The sequence below is a fragment of the Hipposideros armiger genome, unplaced genomic scaffold (genome assembly GCF_001890085.2).
Source record: "Hipposideros armiger isolate ML-2016 unplaced genomic scaffold, ASM189008v1 scaffold_135, whole genome shotgun sequence".
NCBI lineage: Eukaryota > Metazoa > Chordata > Mammalia > Chiroptera > Hipposideridae > Hipposideros > Hipposideros armiger.
The window spans coordinates 1,197,955-1,216,334 of NW_017731485.1; the positions used below are offsets into that span (position 1 = coordinate 1,197,955).

Sequence of the window (18,380 nt, forward strand, 5' to 3'; positions counted from 1 at the left end):
TGAGTAAATATGTTTCTTCTCCCATACAGAGAGTAACAGAGGCTTCTTGCCAAAGAAAGCACGGCTTTATCAAGGCAAAGATGTGAAGCCAAACAAAAGTGGGAACAGCAGGTGGCCTGGGGCAGGGCAAGCAGGGCGGGTATGCGGGAAGATGGCTTCAGGAGGTGGGAACACAACGTTAATCAAAGGGGCAAGGATTATATCCGAAGGATGGAAGAGAGCTTCAAAAATGTGGTTTCAAAAGTGACATTCTTAAATTCTTCATTAGTTGGTCTCCTGACACGATTTTCATGTTTTTAAAAAGTGTGTGTGTGTGTGTGTACATACACACTTGCACATGTAGCTGAAGATACAATTTCCCTACACGTGGACCAAAATGAAAACATGACTCGCTTCCTATGCAGGCAGTGGGCTGCTTATCCAGCATGTTATAAACTCTCTCATGCACTAGCGGTCAGAATTCTTATTCACAGAGAGACTGTAACAAGATGTCTGGATCAAAGAAGAAAAACACAAAGGTGTGAGTCTTCAGGTATTTTCCAAGCATTCCAGAGAACTAAGAGTATTAAAAGCAGCATGACTTAAGAGTCCCAACTAGAAATGGGACAAGTTTCAATGTGAAGTTCTTAACAGTGCCCACCACAGGAGGAATTCAATAAATGCAAATGAAAACCATGTTGGCTAAATTTAGAATACCTCTTATAAATATCTTAAGTTTTTAAAAGTTAGTTTGATGGATATTATTACTGGGATGCTTATTTAAACAAAAGGCTCTTGGCTGCACATGAGCGAAAACAGAGTTCATGATGCATTAATCCCACGTTCCTAACACATAACCAGAGAATCCACCAACGGCTGCTCACTGCTGCCCAGCTTTCACTTAAAGAACTAATCTCCAGGGGTAAATAAAAAAATTTTTGAAAGAATCCTATTTTTATCCAGAATTCTGACCTCTTCAATCTATTCTGAAAAGGGTCACAGTTTACATCAACCAGGAATTGTTTTAAGTAACAAGAACTGAGTAAATTGCTGTCAACCTTCATCTATGCTGTTTCTGACCAATGAAACAAATTGACAGCCTTTAAAAACAGTCCATTACTATCTAGACTATGTAACGGATCATTTCCTTAGAAAGCAATCAGTTATATTAACTTTCTTGAGGCTGGAACCAAAAAACTAACATTCCTGTCCTTCCCACTAACCCTTAAGATACAGCCGGTTTCTCTGTTCTCATGCCAGGCTGGCTTTCTTGTCTTTGCCTTTCACGTTTTTGCCAGGTTGTTACTAGTAATCGAATACTTATTGAGTTGAAAGTGGTTTCAGATATTCAATGACAACTAAATCACTTTTTCTCCCCACCAAATTATCACCATAGCACCTAAATACCTTCAAATCCACAAGGAAGTCAAATTTACCACAAATTTACAAGGGCATAACAATTGTTTTCTACATATAGCAAGGTACTAAGAAATAGGTAAAAAATGCTGACAAGGAATGGTGTAGAAATGACTAGAAACTTATATGTACTAAACACAATACAGTAACTCTCAGGTTACTATTGATATAAAAAAAAAATCCACTACATTAAAAAAAAGCAGTCTTCACAACTGACCAACGCTCACTGTAGTTGTGGTCCTGCTTCCGGGAGCAAGAATCTGGGCTCTTTGGTGCCAGATACTCTTGCGTGAAATTAAAGGGTCCTACACAGTTCACTTCTGAGGTTCAGTCAGGAGGGAGAGCACCCAGCTCGAGTCCCATGTGGGAGGACGATTAAGTAAAAAGCTGAGAGTGCAGACAGAACAGCCATCCTGGTTTGGCCAGGTTACCAAAAATGTACACACATTGACTTTTACAGATCAGAACTGACAATCTGGTTTCGCGGCTCTACCCTACTTGGCTTTTGTGAATGGATACAATCCACGTGACTCTGAGGTCTCCCAAGATGGGCACAAATTACACTTGATGAATCCCTTCTCTCTCATGCCAAGTGTCAGCAAATAGGCCAAGCAAATAAACAATGGGGATAATAAGTTATCTAATGTCTCCATTTCAGATAATTCTATCTAAAAATTAAAGCCACTTTTAAAGCACTAAAAGAAAAAAAAAAAAGAAAAGTGAAACCTAAATAAGCGTAAAATAAACTGCTTCTTATAAGTGTAATACAGACATGCCAGGGAACACACAAGGCTAAAAGAATGTTAACTTTATTTATGAACATGTGATTTGTGTTTATACACATGCTAATAAACAAAAAGGAAATAACTGTTTTCAAGAAATAAAACTTCAGCTGAATTAGTTTAAATACTATATAAAATGTACTTTATACAAAACGTGTCACATTAACTACTACAGTCACCAGGGCAGTCAATCTATTTTGTGCTAGCATTTGGATACATAAAAATCAGTTTTAAACCAATCACCAGCAAAACAGAAATTTGGACAGTTTTTACAGCATTATGCCTTAAAAAAAGAAAGAAAAAAAACAAAACACCCAAGTACCCCAAAAGAGGGAAAAAAAAAAAACCAAACCAAGCCCAGACACTACGAGTTCTGGAATCCTATATTTAGTTCCATGGGAACTAAAGACCATATACTTTAGAGAACAAGTCCAAGTTCAGATATTCTATGTTATCATGTTTAAGAACCAATGATCCAAGGTTAGTGAAATGCCTGATACATAATTAAAGATCAGTAGTATTTAAAAAGGATAAAGTGAAACAGCAAGCAATACCCTTGAACTCTAAAACAAGATTTCAGACATCTTGTATTGTGTACAAATCACGCCTGAGCAGTCAGATGTGCGGAGAACATCAAGTTTACAGAACCGATGGCTGCAGCCCTGTGCTCAGAATCACACGTCTCATGCCACACCTGAGGCAGCTCCACTACCTTTACTGGAGAGCACAAGGTCAAAGTGGTGTCCTTCTTAAGGGTAGTCTGGGATAAAAGTCAGGATGGCACCCTCATGAAGGGGAGTGGTCTTTGATAAAATACAGCTTTCAATGAGCTTACAATAAATGTAGCATTCTAACCCCTTAGGAGAAAGGGAAGTATTTTAATTTGGACAAGTAAGCAAGCTAGAAGTGAAAGACCTTGCATTAAAATTTGAAAACAATGTACTCAATTATAGAAAATCATCGAGAAGACATTGATATACTAACGGGAGGCCCATTTCACTTTATAGTATGGGTATAAACAGAAATAGAGCTCAAAATTGCCAAATAAAGCAAAATGAAATAATATAGCTGCATCAATGGTTCCTGGAAAGCTCTTTCCTACGAGGGGTCTGGACTTGGAGAAAGCATCAGACTTTAACATGAGCTTCACATGTTGCTAATGCACTGTTCAAAGCCATTAATTAGGCAGAAAAAAAAATCTAACAAAAACTAAGTGATACAACGTGAAAATGGCAAAATATACACTCCAAACATTTTTTATTGCAAGAAACAAAAAGCACACAACAGCCTGTATGTACATACATACAAAATACTAACTACAGACAGACAGATGTAGAACATGTTGTCATGTTCATTACTGTAAACCTACATGATCTAAGGATCGTACAGTAACTGTATAGCAGTGTCATACAGGAGTGCTAGCATATTGAATACGAAACAATGTTGTTCGGGCACAAATTACCCATTTCTACAAAATAAGTGTGCAAATTATGCCACATATATCCAGATTCAACTGAGCTGTCATCAACATACATTTTATTTACAATATGCACTAGGATCAGTTGGGTATTAAGTTCTAAAGTGATTCACTTCACTCTGCTACATTATAAAGGTAAGAGCAATGTGTAGAAAAAGTGTGAGATTGTGTTTTTACATACTGCTTTTGAAGTTCCCATCACTGGTTCAGTTCGACTTCTAAAAAACAAACAAAAACAAAAAGAACATTAGTTCTGTGAGCAGCTATTTAGGAATTTTTGTGCTAAAAAATCTAATACAGGGACATTTGAGATCTTGCTCCCCAGCGTATGCCATCAGTTGAGCTCAAATAAACTCTTATAAAAAGTAAAAAATAAAAAATAAAAAATCTTAATACAGATCTCCAAACACACATTGACAGGACAATAATTTTCCCTTCGCACAAAGATTTAAAAACAGCCAATTTCGGGACGGCCGAGTGGCACGTTGGTTAAGATCTGGCTTGGGACGCCAGAGGGCCCCGGTTCGGATCCCACATGAGGGCCAGTGAAACTGCCCTCTACAGCTAAGATGCTGAACAACAGCTCAACCTGGAGCTGGGCTGCCGTGAGTTGCCGGCGACGGTGTAGGCTGCAGCCCCTGTGGCAGTGGGTTGCCATGGGCTACCGTGTGTAGCCAGCAGCCAGCGTGAGNGCTACCGTGTGTAGCCAGCAGCCAGCGTGAGCAGCCAGCAGCCACCATGAGCGGCTGTCCAGAAGCCGGCAACTGATCTGCCTTGACGGGGAAGAGCGCAATGATGGTGCCAACTTGGGCCAGTGAAGCAACGTCTTCCTCAACTAGACTGAAGAACAAAAGGACAGCATCTTGTCTGTTCCCCTTCCCCCAATTTCCTAGCGCTGTTCCCATCCCCCAATTCCCCAATAAAAATCTTTTTAAAATAAATAAATAAATAAATAAAAACAGCCAATTTCTAAAATAATGAATATACTACATTATGATGCATTTGTGGAATTCTAAAATAGGTGTACATTGCCACTACAATAAATGTTTTCTGAAAAGGCAGTATGAGGATTTTGTTATGTTAAGAAACTTTATGGTTATTTCTTAACAGACTAAACAATTAAATATTATCTCCCACTTTTTAAATAGGTACAGATGTAAATTTTTATACATCAGATTTTCTCAAAGCAAGACCATAACATTTATAATTTGGATCCCAGAGAAATCGCTGTGCTCCAAAAACTAAACTTCAAATCCAGAAACACAGGTTAATTTTTTTAAATTTGAAGAATATTTTATTGATATTGACGTTGCTTTTAAATTTATGCACTCTTCAATAGTTACTTTAAAAAGTCTCAAAACAATGACCAAAGATTAAACAAGAATTCTAACCAGAAAAATAATGCAACACAGTCTGACAGAGTATTTTAGTAAAAAGAATGAGTTAAATGGTTATGGAGAATTGGAAAAAACTGATTTGTAAAAACTGATTTGTAAAAAACGACATACAAATAAGCCCAAGAAACTCCTTTAAAAGTCCACACAGGAAACAGGCCAGGCGTTGGGCTGCTAAATATAGCCTTTAAACGCTGAGTTTGAAGTTTATACTATCCTGACCTTAGGGAAATGTTAGAGCGCACCTGACAGTTCCTAGGTTTGGGCAGGATTTGGAGGTCCTGAGACAAAAACGAAGTCTTCATTTTCTAGTATTTGCTCAACAAACTCAAAGCCATTTTATGAGGCAAATACATTTCAATGGAAATCATACAGAGTGAATAAACATGCAATGTATTTTTCCCATGTACTTCCAATAATTCTCTCCCCAAGAGTTTCAGTATATCAGAAAATCTACTGAAACTGAATGTTTTAAAAGGCACTTGGTAAAGTGTAATTTCACACTAGATTGTAGGAATTAATTTTCCCTTATAATTTAACATTACATTAAGTTAAAAAGTACGTGGTTCACTTGGTACGTACAGCAAAAAAAAAAAAAAAAAGCTCTCAGCTTTGTAAGTCGTTACTGTACAGAAGCTATGACACAAAAGGACCTTAACATTTGGAACCTAACTTTACAGCAAATGAGATACTCTTAGAATGAATACCTGCCCACAGGAGGTAAAGCTCTAAGAAACGACTCTACCTCCATTCCAAGAATACACGCTCCATTTCCTAGGGCCAGCAAATTCCAGTTTTTCATTAACCACAAGCAGAATTTGCCAAGATTTCAAATAAGGTTACCTAACTTCTGGGGGGAAAGCACTACCCTTTAAATAACCCAGGCTGCTATCTTTTCCTTTATTTTTCTTTTTCACATATTATAATTCTGATATCACCGCTAAAATTGCAAGAAAGCAGAGAAAGTTAAAGATATAAAATGTTGGTTCTGCCCCTTTACTGAATTTCTTAAGCTCTAGACTAGTTCTAAGATGTTGCTGTTTTCTTACTCCGATAATGGCCATTTATCACGTGTCAGGCACTGTTTAATTCTTGCAACTCTCTCAAGTTTTCATACCCCTATTTTATTTTGAGGAACATGAGGCACAGACATAACTGATGTGAAACGGGTAGTGGAGTGGAAACAAAGTCCAATGCCAGTGTCTGGGCTTATAAACCATATAAACTCTGTAGCCTCCCAACTAAAGCTTCTTAGCAAGGGGGGCAAATGTCAGCATCACCAACTACGCTGGACGCTGTCTGAATATTCAGCACAGATCTCTTAAGACACTCACGTAGGCAAATAAAAACAAACGCAGGGTACAGAAGTATTCGTTCACTGTTTGCACATCATGTTCTTCGCTTTCTAAACATGACCTATAGAGCCAGGCTTCTTCCTAACTACAAGTTAAGGTAACTTAACTGGGGAGAGAAATCAGGAAAAAATCACCCCATCTTCATGGTTTTAAGGATTCCTAAGATGGATTCATTAGGGTAAAGTAATGAGTTCAGTTCTGAAACCCACTTGTTCTTTCTTACACACACACAGGTTGATTTTGAGAAGCTAAACACGTGAAATTTGGTGAATACTTACATAACATATGTCTTGCTTGTAGATTTAACACCTCCAATAGGAATTCTTCTAACAATCACAGATGAGTTCTTAGGAATTAGAGCATTATCATCTGTGTATTCTGTAAATAAAACAATAGAGTTGGATTTCTGTTTTGGGATTTGGATTATTGTCCTCAAGAATCAGAGAACTTCAGCCAAACGCAAATTTAATGGGAAATGAACTGAAAGATGAAAGAGCATTAAGAACTACCTGTGCTTTGATCTAGCTTACACTGTCAGAACAATTATCCGTCTCTTCAAGGACACCAGAGTGTCAGCTGGTTCTTGGCTCTGGCACCTACACTTTGGTGGAACCCCAAATCTCAGTAAGACTAAGTTATTCTCTAGTTTATTTAGCTAGTTAATGCTGAACATCTGAACTACGAAAAACAGCTATTTATACCAAAGAAATTCTGGCTGTCCTAGCCCCTAAAGATGTTTCTGGGAAAGACAGACTCAGAAATTAAATTATGACATGTTTTGAAAGCAGAAAAAAGGGATTTTGTAATAAAGAATTATTGGGTCGTCGGGAAAGTCATGATGTATTTTTTCTGTTTTTCGTTGCAAAAATGGGTCATGACTTTTCCGACAACCCAATAAAAACGGGATGCAACTTTGGATGGAATGTCGATTCAAGGAAGGCCTCTGTGAGGACCTGTTATTTGAGACTTAAGACTGAAAAGCCAGGCAGATGTGCAAAAAGGCTGGAAAGAGCGTCAGAGCGAAAAGCATTTGGAAAAATGCAGCTGAAGAAAATACAATGACCTGACACACAGGTAGAAAGGTACAGAGCATACATTGGTTTATATTTCGTTTCTAAGTACAGCAGGAAATCACTGAAGGACTTTAAACAAAAATGACGACAATATGGTTATGGTAAAAAAACAAAAAACGATAGCTTTGGTATCTACATGGAGAATGAACCTATCAGGGGCAAAAAATACCAACAGTGTGATCCAGGCAGGAAACAGTGAGGTCTGTGCTGAGGTGTGACAGAAGGACAGACTTGCAATGTTCTGAGGTGGAACCCATAAAGCTTGTGGATGAGCTGAGTTTGGGGGGGGAGGAATGAAGGAGAAACAGGAATCAGGCATGGATTTCTGGGTTCCTGGCTTAAACAGCTGGATGAACGGGGGTGTCACTCTAAGAAGACAGACGGAGAGGATGACTAGATCCTGTGTTTCTATTACTGTAAGAATGAAATTAAAACAGAAACTGGACCAATGAATTTATGCTAAAGAGTTGCTAAGCAAGGAACTTGTAAAATTACCAAAGAGAATTAACCACTACAGGGAGAGAGATCTCCCTTAATCACAACTGGATATTAGGAATTGACTTGCTCCACTTCACTCAGTACCAAGTGGCTGACTCGCTCTGTTCTTCCAATTATTTCAAGCGTGTCACATTTCTAAGTATTTTCAGCTTACATATTTGTACTTCCTGTTAGAACTAAATTGTTCAGGAAAGGGTTCTTTCCAGTGCATTTTCAGTCGTGGGCTTATCGCACAGGTATCCACTGAGTGATGCAATTTCCTAGGCTCTGACATACCAGTGTAAGGCTATCATCACCTCGCATAGTTCAGACATTCCCAAATTCCAAGCAAGCTCTGAGTAAGAACAACTGGGAGCAGGAGAGGTGAGGACTCTTTAGAAACTAAATTCTAGAAACAAAACTTTGTGTCAAACACCTGATGGTTTCTGAATGTGTAACAACTATCAGAAGTGAGGGAACCAACACCAAATGTGTTCACAGTAGCTTTTCAGGACAACTTACTAATTTATATCAGCACAGTGCCGAGTCAAACTAAGTTAGGTGCCCTGATGCCAGGTGCTCTAAGTGACCTTTCCACTTTTGAGTGCCTGAATTACACTGATGATTTCCTACACATAAATATCTCTTTAATAAGTAGACTGTTAGATTCAGAAGACCCTTGTTATGTGCCAGTGTAATTTTTGATCCCAAAACATGAAGACCATGGACAGAATGAAAAACAAGATGAAAGAGTATTTTAAAAATACTTCCAAATCTCCTCAGCTTCCAAATCTTTCCCACTAAGTTCAGAATGAAGGTTTTTCTTTCTTTCTTTTTGGCGGGGGAGGGGGGACAGAAAAGTAGGAAAACAAGTTTATATAGGAAAGTTACATAGGAAAAACATAGAAAGATTATTTGAGATTCATTTTTAAATATAGTCTAGAAATAAAGAAGCAGGATTCTTAACATCTAAAACATGAAATTCTGATCCAAGCATTTTAATCTAATCAAGATTTAAGGGTAAACATTAATTTAAAGTAACTAAAGTGATCCAGTTCAGCGTTCTCTCCTAAGTAATCTCCTAACTGGGAAGCAACAAACATGTATTTTGTGCTCTTTAATTCACTGGATGGTGCTAACACCGGGTGGCATTCTTACTCAGCTGCCCTGTGACACTGGATGCTACACTCGCCACATACTCATTAAGGGACTACCTTCTTGCACTAACGCCCCTAATTTGAGTTGCATACAATGCGCCTTTTCTCCCCTGAAGCCCCTTCTCTTAACCAATCTAACATCAAAGCTTTCTCCAACAAGGGCAGTTCACACAAATATGTCCAAGAAAATATGCCGCTGGGCAAAGCATTTCCCTAAATTTCAGGGTTTGTCAAAATAATGTATCATGTAATTTCCTGGCTTAGAAAAAAATAACACGTCACAGAACTCCTAAATTTGTGGACAAGAATTCCATCAACTTTACTCCAAGCCTAACAAAGCTGTATTCAATTATTACATAGAAAAGCTGGACAAAGTCTAGCCCCAAATGATTAAATCACGTAATACTCCAGTAAAATATGAAACTTGCATAGTATATGATTAAGATTGCATTAATATTCTCTAACTCTGTTTAGGTTTTCTTTTCTTTTATTCATTACGTATCATTACCACATCAAAATGGCCTGACATTCTTATAAATCTATCTGTTCTGTGACGTCTGACTCTAATCCTGATAGGATACTTTTGGTGACCTTAAAGAAAGACTTCCCTTAAGGTATTTTCTTGATTATTTTAAAAAGCTGTTTCTCAACTGATCATGACCACCACCAATGGTTCCTCTCCTTAAGTAGAGGGATGCTGCACATAATTACGATGGCCAACTCACATGAACTGTCCCTTAGGTATGACGCTTTTTTTAAAAGAAGGAAGGAATATTCTTTCATGTAATATCATGTGAGTAAATAAAGGTCTCCCTCAATGAACGTTTTTGAGTTGTGACTGGCAGTGGTGCTGTTTCTCATCACAATACAATTACACTTATGCCTGGATTTAAATGGAAAACAGCTCTTTTTCATGACAAGATTTACTCTACCTAACAGGCTACAAGTGCCCCCACCCCCATTTCAATTAAAAGAACCCATGTCACCGTAAGCCAAATTTAGTGATCAAGAAAATACCATAACCTAGTTAGAATTTCACTTTATTTCTTCTCATGCCATCGATAAAACTCAAGACCGACCTACAGAAAACTGCACATCAGCATGACAATCCCGAGAAAAAGAAACCAAAACAAGTTCAGGGTCAAGACTGAAAAGGTTGTCTGCCACATTTTCATCTCTAGCGTTAAACATTATAAAATGCCTTTAAAAAGGCGACAGAACTGAAAGATTCCAGCCAGTGGCCTGTGGGTAAGCACTACGGGCAGCAGCCTCCTGTCTGTCTGTCCGTCAGTACCCTGGGAGCGGCCTCCACAGAACTATGTCAAGTCTAGCAACGACTGCTTCAGAAAAAGAAAACCCTGCACTTCCGGCACTTAGTCAGTCGCCACATTTTAAGAGGAACGTGACAAGCTGAGCGCACCTGCTCGCTGTGGCGCTAATTCCGGAGCGCACGCCCCTGTCCAAAAGCAACCCCAACACCGAGGCCTGGCTGGGGACGTCCTCCACCCAGGCGGCTCCAAAGCTACACGGGCAGGTGGGCAGGCGGGAGGGGACACGGGGGGCCCGCGGCTTGCCGGGAAGCCCCACAGCCGAGCAGCAGCTCCATTGTCCTTCCACACGGAGAGGCCTGGCGTGCTGCCCCCCTCCCCTCCTCCTGATGAGAGCCGAGGGAGGACAGCGCCCCGGGGACCTGGGCGGCACCCCCGCGCCCTCCCACCCAAACCCCCGGCGCGGCCGGGCACCGAGGATCCTCGGAGGCCGAGCCCGGGGCCGCACGCTGCGCGCATCACAAGCGTGAGAACCAACAGTCCGAGGGCCGTCACGGCGGTGAGTCTTCTGCCCGGCACCTCGCCCCGAAGCGGGTCTGCGAGTCCGCGTGGCTCTTACCTTCCTTGGTCTGCGCGTTGGTGATCTGCAGGTCGCAGTCGGCAGCCTTCAGCTTCTCTCTCCCCATAATCTGCTTCTTTAAGTCGCAGAGGGAGATGTGCAGCCCATCGAAGGTGACGGTGTCGTAGTTGAGTTTGGAAGAGAATTTGTAATGCACACAGGACATGGTGGCCCGGGGACGCCCGCGGCGCGGCGGGCAGACGCGGGCACGCTCAATACACGTAAATTTACCAACTCAAGAGCAGAATCAATGTACACACACACAACACTCAAAAGGCGCGGGCGGGCCCGCGGGCCGCGGGCTCAGCACCCCCCCAACCACAAGCCGGGGTTCGCAGAGACAATCATCCAGAACCCCTCGAGACTCAGAAGCGCTTCATGTGCAAGGAGGCGGGCGAGGGCGGGGCCGGGGCCGTGGAGGATCCGCCAACGGGCACAGTGTCACCCGGCTGGGCGCCCCTCGCTCATGCTAAGGGCCGGCCGGAGGCGGGGGGCAGGGGGCCGGGCGGTGCAGTCAGTAGCGGTCAGTCCACACGTTACGAGTCCGGGTGACCCCGCGGGGTCAGGGGTCCATAGCGCGGCCGCACCTCCCGGTGGGTCTCTCTCCGTGGACGGGGGTGACCCGGGCCCCGGGAGAAGGTTGAGGGGAGCGGGCCTAGGGCCCGAGTCCACGAGCGGCCTCTCGCCTCCTCCTGGCTTCCGGACGACCGGCGTCGGCGTCCCCAGGCCCAGCCCCCGCCCCCCCACACGCCCCTGGCGCCCGCTCAGCCGAGGCCACGCGGGGCGCCGCGGCCTAGGCCCAGACGCGCGGTCGGCGGAGGAGAGGCCTTCCGCAGGCCGCCCGGCTCCGCCTCCCCCCCGCCGCCGCCGCCGCCGCGGACACAAAGCCGGCAGCGGGCCTCCGCCGGGCCTCGAGGCGCCTCCTCACCACCCCGGGCCCCCGCCGGCGGCCGGGGGGCTTCGGCGGACCCTGGCGACGCCGCCGAGGCTCCCTGACGCTTCCTCTCGCCGTGTGCTCCGCCTTCTCTCGCCTTCCGCTCCCGTCGCTTTTCGGCCCCGAACCGCGAGAACAGGCCCGGGAACTGCCGGGCGACGGCAAGGGCTTCCTTTTTGTTCGGCCCCCTGCCGCTCTCGGACGCTCACCAGGCGCCGGCGACACCACCGAGCCAGGCACTATGGCGGACGCGGCCTGGCTCCCGGCGAGCGCCCCACTCCGGGGTCTCTTAAGCAGGAACTGCACGGGCGGCGCGCGCGGGGCGTGGCCGGCGTGCGCGCCGCGGCGGCCCGAGGGGCGGGGCCCGCCGCGTCACAAAGCGCACCCCGCCCGCGTGACCCCGCGCTTTGTGACGCCCGTGCGCGGAACCGGAACCCGCCGGTAGGCCGGGAGAAACCATCTGCCTCAAAAGGGAGGGGGAGGCTGCAGAGCCGACCCGCTCATAGGCGGCTCCCGGAGGGGCGCGCGGAGTTCAGCGGCTGCCACTCTAGTAGTTTGCTCTGCAAAGTGGGGTGCGGAGAGGTGCCCGCTTAACTCCCCTAGCCTACAATCCCCTGTCCCTCCGGGCCCCCCAATTTACGGAAACTGTGGTTTGCTAGGCAAGCATGCCTTGGCTTCCCCTTCCAACAAACTGGCTACCCTCAGCTCTTCCTAAGGGAACTTTCTGGAGCAAACCCCGGATAAAACCGATGACAACGACAAGCACCGGAAAGATTTATCGAGCTGTTACCTGTGCTAGGCCCCGGGCCGGGCGCTTTACGCCACTGCCAGCCCCTGGAGCCACGTAGTCTGGGTTGGAACACTAGCTGTGGGACTCCAGATGTCCGTCCTGTGCGCCTCAGTTTCCTTGGCTGCAAAATGCCGCTAAAAGTCTCGTCTCCTTCCATCACCATATATTTTGGGCGGTGAGCACACAATGCAAGATGCAGATAATGTATTATAGAGACGTACACTTGAAACTTACGTGATGCCATTAACCCCTGTCACCCGAACCCATTTCATTTTTTTAAAATGCCGTTAAAAAAGACCTCGCGTTTCCTGGTTTGTCATGGGTTGAACAAATTTATTTCCATTGTTTAGAACCATGTCTGGCACACGGGTCAGTGTGTCTCAATAAATGTGGTTCCGTCAATGTCCGTTGAACAACATCAACAAAAAACCCTAAGCGGTCAGCACTACCGTTATCTCCAATTTATGGAGGACCTGAAGCTCGCCATTGCGCATGCTCTGAAGTCTCACAATCGGCAACGCCTGCTCCGTGGCGGGGTCTGAAATCCCATCCCTAATTATAAATGCCGGGAACTGTGCCAAGACTCCATTCCGTGGACGGGACTATGTTTTCCTTGGGGCATGGGGAAGTTATTATCACATCCATAGAATTCATAATATAATAACAGTGCATTCATAAACTGTCACAATCACTGACATGCACACCGCATTTTCCCCATCCTTGATAAATTTTACCGGCTGGGCTCAGAGAAGTTGGTCGCTGAGAACAAGACCAGACAGCCACCATGTGGCAAAGTCTGCCAGGCTCTCCTCACTATCTGAGATGGTGTATGTTTGCCTTTGAAATTTCTGTCTTGTCCCTCCCCTGAGACTAGGGATCTCTCTTTTGTTTATGTTGCATCCCCAGCTCCTAGAACACTGCCGGGACATAGCAGGCACTCAATAAATGTGTTCAGTAACAACACTGTTTTCCTGCCCTAGAGAAATACCACAGCGATAAGATTTGGGCATCCCCAGAGATGAAAATACAGTTTAACTCAACCAGTTCATAACACTGGTGCTTTTCATATTGCCAAAATGCAACTGGGTCCTTTTTTTTTTCTTCTAATTTTTTTCAATTTTTCAATTACAGTTCACATTCAATATTATTTTATATTAGTTTCAAGTGTACAGCATAGTAGTTAGACATTTACATAATGTACGAAGCGGTCCCCCCAATCCATCTCCATTGGATACATTTTAAAGATCTAATTGGCTTTATCGACAGATTCATGAATCAGGCAGCATCCCATCTAGTAGAGAGGAGCCCCACCGAGCTGTAGAAAAGGAAGCTTGCCCTCCTCTCGGGATAGAAGGGGCCTATCAGGCCGGATTGCCTTACTAGTGCTGACCAGGTAATTCCAGGCATTTTCATGTTGCCTGGTTAAAGGTTACATTTCCGGGAAGCTGAAACTGCCATTCAGTTAAGTAGTAAAACTTGTTTACTGACGCGGGGCCGAGCACAAGTGACTCCATGTTGAGCCTGTGATCTCTTTTGAACCAGTATATAACAAATCTCTCCTACCTTTATCTTCTTTGGTAACTCACCAAAAGTTTCTTGCTCTTGGGTCCTCTTCAGAATGGCTGCTTTTCCTGAAAAACACCTTCATGTGAATGAAAAGGGGAAACATTATATCTAATGAAAGAAACACTGGACATGATGCAGTGTAAGGCTATATCCTTTCACTAGTCTTTGGCTCCACGCTTCACACCTAATTTAATATGAATTTCATCACCTTGATGGGAATCAAAGGAGGCCACCCCCTTTAGGGCAGAGTGGATCAGAACCCCAACAAAAGAAAAGTATGTGTCCTTGGAAAGAATTCACAGTGGACCCTTGAACAACACAGGGGTGAGTGGTGCTCCGAGCAGTCGAAAATCCACGTGGGATGCTCAAGTCCCTTGTGGAAAATGGCGTAGAACAATACATACAGTTGGTCCTCCCCATCCTTGGATTCCCAACCGCAGATCAAAAATACTCTTTCAGCCTGTGACTGTTTGAATCAGATTCAAAACCTAGGGATACGGAAGGCCAACTGTGTATTTATTGATAAAAGTCCGCGTATAAGTGGGCCCGAGCAGTTCAATCCCGTGTTGTTCACGGGTCAACCGTAGCCGGTGTTGCGATTTGGTCCAACCATCCTCCTCAGTCAAGAGCCCTTTAAAAAAAAAACTTTGGTTCACCCTGGACACGCTTATATATGGAGACCTCACATCATATCACATCAAACAGGTCAAAATATGAAGTTAAATCTCTTCATAACTATATTTAAATGGGTTGTGGATGCAACCACAACCCATTTAAATATAGTTATGAAGAGATTTAACTGAGTTAAAGTTGCTTGACTGATCAACTAAATGTTACATTTGGTCCGTTTTATGAAATTCCTTTCCCAACCTTAACTTTGTAGATTTCCTTTTATAACATGGAGCTGGTCTTCCTGCGACTTCTCTTACCCCCAATATTTCTGTACGCTCTGGAAAGCCTTTGGTCCTGTACCTGCAATAAATGAAGCACCCCTTTCCAAACTCCTAATGTGGAATGATTCTGCAGCCCCTGCTCCCTAGGATTCCAAACCCTGATCACCCTCCAATGCACTGCACCCTCACACCTCCACCAAATGCATGCATTTAGTAGATCTCTACCTTATTTCCTTGTGCCAAGATTTGTTTTTGAGATCAGAACTGGGAGACCCCATAAGCTCGCCGCCGGTCCCCTGCACAGCGTTTGCAGGGCTACCCAGACTCAGGAAGTTAGAAGCTCATATACCCACTTATAATCGAATCCCGCCAAGGCCACAACAGCATGACATCAGCAGCTTCTGAGTCTGGCCTCCACGCTGTCAGCACACATTCATGAAAGGTATGTCCCTTATGTCACCAATGTATCTTCCCCGGATAGTTGACTGCCTTCATATTTCGTTTACTTAACATTGCAGCCTACAGAAAGTTTTGCATTTTTATGTAATAAAAGCCCTCAATCTTTTTTCCTTCATGGTTTCTCCCTTTACTTGTATACTCTAAAAAAGCACTTCCTAGCCAATCAGCATTTATGGTTCCTTCTATTTCTTGTACAGGCCTCATAATTTTAAATTAAACTCTGTAATCTATTTGAATTGTTTTGTGTAGAGGGTATAATATAAAGTGAAGATCATTTTATCCTTTTTTAAATTGCAAAATATATTATTAAGAAAGAAGAAAAGCGTAAAATGTGTACACTATGGTTCAATGCAAACACACATATGGTTTATCAAGGGAGTTTCTATCTTTTGCTTCTTAACTATTTATGTTTTATGGTGATTTACAACAGATGGCATGCTTTCTTAGTTTTGAGAAGATTTTGGCCACATTGCAGCTGACTCCTCTTGGTTTTGTCTTCTTTGCAGCATTTTTAAGGCGCCTTCAAATTGTTGAGAGCTACAGGTCACGGATTAAGTCATCATCTGAACTGAGTTTTTGAGAATCAGTGTGAGCAATCCATTGTTTCCCCACTGTTATAACATTTAGTCATTCAGTGCGCCTTCAAATGGCAAAATGAAAAAGTTTGACGCTACCTTGTGTGGGAGATGGGGGTCGGTGGGATCTCCTGTGATTACTGGAACAGTCATTTTGGGAAACCATTTGGCACTCTCCTGCCAATTGGAGTATCCCTATGCCCTATGGATCAGTAATTCCACTCCTGGTTATATGACCAAGGCAAAATTTAGCTCCTGTGTTTTTGCACAAGAATTTCACAGAGGCTCTCTTTTCAATAGTGAAAAGCTGAAAGAACCCAAATGCCCGTGGTGGGAGAAGAGATAAATATACATTACAGGCTATCCAGACAGGGGGATATTATACGGCAGCGAAAAGAAAAGACGCAGTTACATGCAGAAAGGGGGTGGAGGAGAGAGAGTCTTTTTAACTGTCCTTGAGTCAAAAAAGCCAAGTGTCAGAACATGACAAATTGTATACTACCCTTTCTATGAATTTCAAAACCAAGTAAAATGAAACAATACATGATTTAGCTAGGTATACAAATGTAACACATCGGGCAAGAGACGACTAGAAAACCCAAAATTCAGCCTAGGGATTACCTCTGAGAGGGAACGACAAGACAGGTAAGGAGCCCAGAGGAGGTGTGAGTTATCGGTAATGCTCTTGTTCTTGGGTAGGATGACAGGTATTCATTCTTTTCCTGAAAATAGACAAATAAAGAGAGAATAATGACACTATAAGAGAGCCATGCACTGAATGATGATGACAAGAGGTCATGGGATCAGGATTAGGACTAATCCATTAATGTGCCCCTGAGGTGCTTCACTCCCTTTTTCCCACTGCCAGCCAAGAATGTCATAAACACTCAGAGAGAAAAATGAAGTCCCTTAAAGACATGAAAATTAGCCTAGCTCCCCAAACTCTTTCGCAGATCCGAATGCAAAAATGATAAATAAAACTCATGTTTTACTCACACTGTCATAATTCGGTTCTAGTTTTCTTCTGTTGAGATCAGATGGGGGACTTGGCCATCAGATTCCTGGTGACCTGGAGCCAGAACACGCCACCCAGTGACCTCACGTTATCCAGAGTCTTTGAGCTCCACTCCACCCTATACAAATGGGACTCAAGACCAGGAATAGTTTTAAGAGGTGAGGCCTCATAAAAGTGCCGGGGACATTCCCTAGAGGCAGCCCCACGCCATGCTGGCTTCTCCTGAGAATTCAAAGGCTTTAGGTAAACAGAAAGGCGGATAAGGAATGAGGCTGTGACTGTGCTAGAGCTCAGGCAAAGCGCAGAACCTCGGAGAAGCCTCTTCTTCATTGGGCAAACCCAACTCATTCATTCTTCCACACATGAAATATGTCAGGAATGCCAATGTGTGCCAGGCACGGTGCTGGGTACCTGGCCATCATCCGTGAGCAAATCAAAGTCCCTGCCTGCCAGGGGTTCCCTGTAAGTGAAGGAAGTCACGTACTTTTATCAGCTCCCAAATTTGCTGTGTGACCTTGGGGAAGTAGCTTAACTTCTCTGGCCCTTTGTTTCCTCTAGGGCCTGTATCATGGGCCCTGTGACATGGGACTGTGCTTGGAAGGGCCCTGAGCTTGGTTTACGGGTCTGCTGTCACTATCTTGGCATTCCTCATACATGTCATCCTCATTTTGTGTGCTGAGCACCACAAATTATGTAGTTGGACATGATTTCCTGATTTGTGATATAGTTTAGTGCTCCCTAGAAACAGAAATAGGGGTTGGGGGAGGGGGAAATGAGAGATAATGTCCAGTGGGCATCGAATTTCTGTTTTGCCAGTTGAAAAAGTTCTAGAAATCTGGTGCAGCAAAATGTGACTATGTTTAACACTATGGGACTGTACACTTAAAAATGGCTTACACGGGGGCCAGCCAAGTGGCTCAGTTGGTTAAGAGCTTGCTCAAGAGTGCGAGCTCTGAGCAACAGGGTCGCTGGATCAATTCCCACATGGGCCAGTGAGCTGCGCCCCGAGCTGAGCTGCCAACAGGTGGCAGGATGGCTGAGCTGGTGAGCGTACATGCTCCTAACAGCAAGGGTTTTGGTTCGACTCCCGCATGGGATGGTGGGCTATGCCCACCCGCAACTAAGATTGAACATGGCACCTTGAGCAGAGC

General features: G+C 43.9%; 1 protein-coding gene and 1 long non-coding RNA gene across 6 annotated transcripts in view; both read right to left on the reverse strand.

The window, feature by feature from the left end:
* The window catches only part of RBBP6 (RB binding protein 6, ubiquitin ligase), a 30,344-nt gene extending 18,074 nt beyond the window's left edge, over window positions 1–12,270 (reverse strand). For 3 of the 4 annotated variants that reach the window (XM_019649877.1, XM_019649875.1, XM_019649874.1), the window contains exons 1-3: window positions 10,998–12,270; window positions 6,682–6,781; window positions 3,836–3,872 (exon numbers count right to left, since the gene is read on the reverse strand). In XM_019649877.1, the coding sequence (XP_019505422.1) occupies window positions 3,836–3,872; window positions 6,682–6,781; window positions 10,998–11,163 (303 nt within the window). In that variant the 5' untranslated portion in view covers window positions 11,164–12,270. The remainder of the gene's footprint in view (window positions 1–3,835; window positions 3,873–6,681; window positions 6,782–10,997) is intronic. The other variant, XM_019649876.1, reaches the window with a different exon arrangement.
* A 1,629-nt stretch (window positions 12,271–13,899) lies between these two features.
* Window positions 13,900–18,380, reverse strand: part of LOC109386555 (uncharacterized) — a 6,721-nt gene continuing 2,240 nt past the window's right edge. Inside the window, exons 3-5 of one of the 2 annotated variants that reach the window (XR_002124804.1) lie at window positions 17,211–17,283; window positions 16,836–16,936; window positions 13,900–14,352 (exon numbers count right to left, since the gene is read on the reverse strand). This is a non-coding gene — a long non-coding RNA (uncharacterized LOC109386555). Of the gene's footprint in view, window positions 14,364–16,835; window positions 16,937–17,210; window positions 17,284–18,380 lie in introns of both variants that reach the window. The other variant, XR_002124803.1, reaches the window with a different exon arrangement.